Source organism: Austrofundulus limnaeus, unplaced genomic scaffold (genome assembly GCF_001266775.1).
Source record: "Austrofundulus limnaeus strain Quisiro unplaced genomic scaffold, Austrofundulus_limnaeus-1.0 Scaffold2, whole genome shotgun sequence".
Lineage (NCBI taxonomy): Eukaryota > Metazoa > Chordata > Actinopteri > Cyprinodontiformes > Rivulidae > Austrofundulus > Austrofundulus limnaeus.
This window is the reverse complement of record NW_013952404.1, coordinates 4,512,335-4,519,267: the sequence shown is the minus strand read 5'-3', so window position 1 is coordinate 4,519,267 and position 6,933 is coordinate 4,512,335. Positions and strand designations below refer to the sequence as shown.

Here is a 6,933-nt window from a genome sequence, read left to right as displayed (position 1 = left end):
TCACTGAACTACTGAGTTTAAATATTATAAAACTATGGTGCAGTACCACATTGCGTAGAGGCAGCAGGGGGCAGTATTGGACCAATACAAGGCTCGATTGACTGCCATTATAATTTATTAAACATTAATATTTCAAAAACTACAAGTTTTACAGGCACCAAAAGGCATAGCCATCATTTGGCACAGGGGCTTTACAGATATAAATTACAATGGCAGCTCTAGGACAAAGTATGCAGGAGGAGAAGCATGGCAAAGTTGAGATGACGTGGACGGGAAACGAATCACAATAGTGTGCATTGCATGCACACTGAATATCAAACAGAATTTGTTTTGTCTAAAAATGCTGGCCTCATCAAGACCCATGGGACACTGGAAGTATGACATGTGTCCTTTGGGAAGTCTTTAGACGGTCCCGGTGGTTTGGATTACTTTGAGACGCCATCACTCCAGACAGACGCTTRTATAAATGAAAATAGTTCATCTAAGCTGGATCAGGGACTTTTTAGATATCCAAGAGGCAAACTGAGATGATTCATCATTACATCAGACCTGGTGGGATGTTTATCTTGCATGACCCCTTTATTACCCTGTGTCCCCCTTGCTGAAAACACTCCCTAAAGAGCCTTTCAGTGAGTGCCCTTTTTTCCCACATTACTCCTGCAGTTTGTCCTCTGACACRCAGGCTTTAAGAGACCAACAGCCTTTCATTCACTGGAGCAAACAATACACGCTGAAAGCAACTCTTCGCCTCAAGCAAATCCACAGCCTTGACAAAAGGCACAACTTGAACCTTCACACAAACACAAAACATATAATTTGCCTCTTATTTTCATGCACTGCGTTTCTAAGCGTGCTGCAAAACTGCAGCAAGAAGTGATCTATACAAACGAACACCCACAGGGCATTCAGTCCATATGGTGCACGTATATTTCAGCAGCCAAAATAGCCTTTAATTGGGGAATAATTGTTTCCCACTGCTGCGAACGGGAAAAGTAGCACTGTTCATTCCTCCCATTAAAATGACAAGCAAACACAAAAACGCATACCTGATGAATGAGGCTGGYAAGTGCCATCTGTGCTGATAAATAACAAGTAAAGACTTAAAACTCCTTAAAATGATAAATCCGGGAGGTAAAAGGTCCGCCATCGTGCCCCGCGGACTTTGAAGTGGGGAGGACGGGACTGCTGGGTAAAATTAGACATCTTTAAATAGAARTTGAGCGTTCCCATTTAAAGATACATTACATGTGTAGCTAAACAGTTCATAAATGGATTTACAAAGTTCTGACATTATGGCAACATCGTTGGATCACCTTAAAACATATGGCACTCAAAAATAAATACACTATTATTAGGTTGTGTTTAAAGTCATCCTTTTGAGTCTGGTAGTGCAACCTTGCAAAACCTAAAAAAAAACTTAACAAAGACTTGTAAAGTTCTGATGCAGAAGTTGTACAATTCTAAGGCATCCACAGATGAAACCGCCCTCACATTGTGCAGCTCCAGTGATTTCATCTGTGCAAGAAGGACCTGAAAGCCAACTGTGAGATCCAAAATACACTTGTGCAGCTTCCTGACTGGGCCACCTATTCAAAAGCGCTGGTCCTTGCACTGAGAAATGAAGTTGAGACATTATTGTGTGAAAGGTCAAATGGGGTCAAAGAAGCACAAGATGGAACTTTTCAGCAGGAATTGATTGATTTTTATTTATCCCATTCTTCTTCAGCTGCTGGTGAAGAGTTACTGACCTATAAAGAGGCTGTATTTAAATCCTCTCATTGGGGTGCTCATTATTACAACAATTAGGTTTGCTGGGGGGTTCAAGTGTGGGCACCGTGGTGGGGGGTGTGCAGGCAAATAATTAAACGAAAATCTGACCAAAGTTCATTCAAGTGAGAGTTTTTTTTTTCTCCTGAAAGACAAACAAAACTTATCTGACTGATACTTCTGCCCACCGCCTCCCTGAAGATGTAAAACTAAATCAAATGAAAATACACTTAGGAAATAGTCATAATATTCTAACCTATATGGAAAATCTCATAACTTTTTCGTTAAACAAGTGAGTATTTATAAACTTTATCACCCTGGTCGTATTTAAAGCTAGAAAATGTCACAAAAAAAAAAAAAAAAAAAACTCTAGCATTTCTCCCGTCTTCAAAAACAATGCAAAAACACGACAAAATACATCATCGTATGAAGTTTAGATAGCTTAGATTTTGTGAAGATGCTAAAGAAGTGTATATATACGTACCGAATGTGCCAATTTATCCCCTTCCAGCGACTACAGCCTACTACTTTACCCTTTCCGGTTTCTGGGTAAAAAAAAAAAAAGTTTTCAGGCTACTCCGTCAGTTTTTGCTCTTCTTGTGTTACATGGCGCTCAGATGGACCCAGACAGACACACATCCCACAGCGCAGGTCATCAGCTCGCACTGAGTCCGAAAACCAAACACGCCGACGGCTACATCTTTGAAGAAACTCGAAGAAGTACTGCTGCGTTTACGTCTCCTCGGAAATACGGAAACTACRACTTTATCACAGGTACGCGACAAAATTATTTAGTAGGGGGTTGAGAATTTCAGACTCCAGAAAATAACATCATACTTTCATTACTCCCTATCATTTTTTTTTTCATTTTTCCACGATTCCTTTCGTCTTATTTTGGGTAGTTTATAAGATAAGAAAAAAACGGTTGCGAAAAGATWTCTAATTTACAGAACGTAAGTGAACGCAACACAGAAATGCCTGTTTTTGACAGGCCAACTGCTCGGTGTCAGAGGTGTTCCCACATGGTAACATCTGGGCTGCGTAGTTTCACCATTTCTTCAAGTATTAAACTGTTGTTTAGCAAACAGAGTGTTGTGCAAGTGTTCTCGTTTGTTACTCGTGCAATATACATAAAAAATAACGACAGTTTTGTGACAGACAATAAAATTGTAACCCTGAAAGTTGCATTTTCGAGGCCCCGTGACTCACAAAAGATGGCTTCAGTGAATCTATTGATGGGTCTTATGGTGAAATAAATAAATAAATAAATAAATAAATAAATAAATAAATAAATAAATAAATTGTTTATTCCTGATGAGAGTATTCAAGTGGGTGATTTCATATTAGTGAAACATCCTCACTTGTTGGCGGATCAATATCACCACCTGCTGGCCAGTTTTCTGCCATTTTCTTTGACAAGAACAAAAATAGATACAGCACACACAAGCTGTAATAATTACTTGAGGATGTTGTTAATTTGTCAAGAATACTTTGAAGTTAAAAACTGCAGCTTGTTACTTCACCACATGTCCAATGAAAAACACAAGTGGGTCCATGATTTTGAAAATAAGGTTTGTTTTGTTTTGTTTGGACTTTGAATGAAGATGCAAACCATTTTGAGAAATCTGTTATCCTTGCCTGAAGTACTTTCTGTCAAATGTAATATCAGCAGCTTGTTGGTGGACTCCCTTAACACAATCGTGAGTACAGTGGTGGGCACAGTTCCCCTAAAGCACTAACAGGGGAACTAATTTCCTGATTAGTGCTTTTGCTAATTTTAAAATTTATCAGTGGATTAGCACTTGCTAAATTTATAGACTAAATTTAGAAGCACTAATTGAGGTCTAAAAATGTTATTGATCAAGGTTAATGTTAACAACTGATGGTGAAAGCTGTCACACATTTTGTTCATACTGTATATGTCACTTATCCACCAGGTGACAATATACACTCACCGGCCACTTTATTAGGTACACCTGTCCAACTGCTCGTTAACACTTAATTTCTAATCAGCCAATCACATGGCGGCAACTCAGTGCATTTAGGCATGTAGACATGGTCAAGACAATCTCCTGCAGTTCAAACCGAGCATCARTAYGGGGAAGAAAGGTGATTTGAGTGCCTTTGAACGTGGCATGGTTGTTGGTGCCAGAAGGGCTGGTCTGAGTATTTCAGAAACTGCTGATCTACTGGGATTTTCACGCACAACCATCTCTAGGGTTTACAGAGAATGGTCCGAAAAAGAAAAAACATCCAGTGAGCGGCAGTCCTGTGGGCGGAAATGCCTTGTTGATGCCAGAGGTCAGAGGAGAATGGGCAGACTGGTTCGAGCTGATAGAAAGGCAACAGTGACTCAAATAACCACCCGTTACAACCAAGGTAGGCAGAAGAGCATCTCTGAACGCACAGTACGTCGAACTTTGAGGCAGATGGGCTTCAGCAGCAGAAGACCACACCGGGTGCCACTCCTTTCAGCTAAGAACAGGAAACTGAGGCTACAATTTGCACAAGCTCATCAAAATTGGACAAGAGAAGATTGGAAAAACGTTGCCTGGTCTGATGAGTCTCGATTTCTGCTGAGACATTCGGATGGTAGGGTCAGAATTTGGCGTCAACAACATGAAAGCATGGATCCATCCTGCCTTGTATCAACGGTTCAGGCTGGTGGTGGTGGTGTCATGGTGTGGGGAATCTTTTCTTGGCACTCTTTGGGCCCCTTGGTACCAATTGAGCATCGTTGCAACGCCACAGCCTACCTGAGTATTGTTGCTGACCATGTCCATCCCTTTATGACCACAATGTACCCAACATCTGATGGCTACTTTCAGCAGGATAATGCACCATGTCATAAAGCTGGAATCATCTCAGACTGGTTTCTTGAACATGACAATGAGTTCACTGTACTCAAATGGCCTCCACAGTCACCAGATCTCAATCCAATTCTTTGGGATGTGGTGGAACGGGAGATTCGCATCATGGATGTGCAGCCGACAAATCTGCGGCAACTGTGTGATGCCATCATGTCAATATGGACCAAAATCTCTGAGGAATGCTCCCAGCACCTTGTTGAATCTATGCCATGAAGAATTGAGGCAGTTCTGAAGGCAAAAGGGGGTCCAACCCGTTACTAGCGTGGTGTACCTAATAAAGTGGCCGGTGAGCGTAAGGCTGTGGCGTGTCAATGATAAGTCTTAGGAGAGCAACATGGCAACATGTGACTCATGTCTGTTGATGGTCATTGGTTCACTGAGTTATTTTAGTGATTTAGAATTTTAGCTTTTGCTAAATTTTCAGTGCGTTAGTGCTTTAGAATTAGGAGACCCAAATATTTGAGTTAGTGCTTTAGGGCTAGTGGAACTCATTTTGAAATTAGTGCTGCCCACCACTGCATGAATACTATAAAAGCTTTCAAAACCTGTGTTTAAAAGCACAAAATAAAGATGTAAAGGCAAACTAAAGCCATACAAACTGAAATTTTGCAAATACAATAAGCTTATCCATAAAAGGAAAAAAAACTTGGAAACAATTCTAAGTACCAAATTATTTATTAAAGATGAACAGCAAATACATATAAAGCTAAATCAGGTCATAAAGTATGTACAAATACTTGAGAAGGTCATAATGAGTATTTAACAGCACTGATAAGGAACTTGTTCTAAAAAGAATAAAATAAAAAATGTATATTTACTGATAAAATTACCTCCATGTAAAATATTTCTTCCCTAAATTAAAACATTTTATGCATCTGAAATCTAGTGGAATGTAACAAGACTAAATACAGATCAAAACAAATCTAAGTTAGAAAGAATCAGCTTAACTTTAACTGTATATACGTCAACATTTCCCAGAATGTTGATATAAAAAATAAAACAAACTACAGTTTGAGTCTGAAGGAAAAAGCCATTATAAACGTAGCTTGTACAATAAAAGTATGCTCATCATAATACACTTTACCAAGAATCAAAAAAAAAAAAAACAACTATACAGTTAAGAAAAAAAAATACATAAAATATACCTGAATTTCTTTGGGAAGATTTCCTGCAATTCACTGCCTCGACACCGAACTGAATCTGTTTCATTTATTGTCAGCTGGCTACGGTGTTAAAACAAAACATCACATTTCACCCGTGAAGACTTTCTGCCCTTCCTGTGAACATCATCGTGAAAAATAAAAATCCACATAAGGACTAAATAAAAGTTACATCTACACATATTTTTCTGGTCAATCTGAGCTGTCAATGTGTGACGAAGCTCCAGAGAAATCCATCAGGATGGTGGTGAAGTTTAGGGTTTTTTCTTGGTGTTGCTGTAGACAAGATTATTTCATTTGTCCTGCATGGTACTGATAGTGAGTAGACTTCCTTCTCTTCATGAAGCAATATCCCAGGACGCCGAGGAGGATGAGTATACCTACACCCAGGACGATGGCTATCACAAGGATCCCTGTTGAATAAATACATGTTACCTGTGTGGACTGGGTACAAATAAAAAACGTTAATTAAAGAATTAGCATTTCCTGAGAAAAGGCAGTGTAAATGCTTATTTTTAAAAGGTTTGCTGAAAGCTGCTGAAGAAGCTGAAAATGTTTAATAAAACTGTTAGAGTTCAGATTGAAGAGCAGACATTTGCTGAAAATAGGAAAAGAAGATGTTAAAAATAAATAGGAAAAAGTTTTTGCAAAAATGTGTTGAAAAAGCTGAACAGATCTGGGGTCTCATTTATAAAGGATTGCGTGGAAACCACACTAAAAGTGAACACACGGCCAAAAGGCGGAAATGGCGTACGCCAAAAAAATTCAGATTTATAAAACAGTACGTACGCACGTTTCTGCGCATCTTTCATTTATAAATCACAGCCGCACGTCAGAGTTTGCGCACGAGGTCCCGCCTCAGGTTCTACCCTCWRCAYRCYCACATTCAACCATAAACAGTCAATGCAAAGTACCTCATGAATGTTAAGATGTATTTAAATCTGTCAGCTGATCAATGCCAACTAAAGTGATTGGTTCAGACACGCTCCGTCGTGCGTCTGGATGATGACAGGTGCTGACTGACAGCTGCTCACTGAACAGATTGTCTGTAACTGACACAGATTTTCCATCATTTTGCTTTAGAGTAATCTAACGATTTTTATAAAAAATAAAAATAAAAAATCTCAGCTTCAAAT

General features: G+C 39.2%; 2 protein-coding genes across 4 annotated transcripts in view; both read right to left on the bottom strand.

The window, feature by feature from the left end:
* The window catches only part of LOC106519896 (pleckstrin homology domain-containing family G member 3), a 35,811-nt gene extending 33,326 nt beyond the window's left edge, over positions 1-2,485 (bottom strand). For all 3 annotated transcript variants that reach the window (XM_014011753.1, XM_014011761.1, XM_014011769.1), the window contains exon 1: positions 2,252-2,485. The gene's annotated coding sequence lies outside the window, so the exon portion shown is untranslated. The remainder of the gene's footprint in view (positions 1-2,251) is intronic.
* Positions 2,486-5,293: 2,808 nt separating this feature from the next.
* spint1a (serine peptidase inhibitor, Kunitz type 1 a) overlaps positions 5,294-6,933 on the bottom strand; it is a gene marked incomplete at its 5' end in the record, with an annotated part of 21,833 nt that continues 20,193 nt past the window's right edge. Inside the window, 1 exon segment of the mRNA XM_014011722.1 lies at positions 5,294-6,210. Coding sequence (XP_013867176.1) covers positions 6,086-6,210 — 125 coding nt within the window. The 3' untranslated portion in view covers positions 5,294-6,085.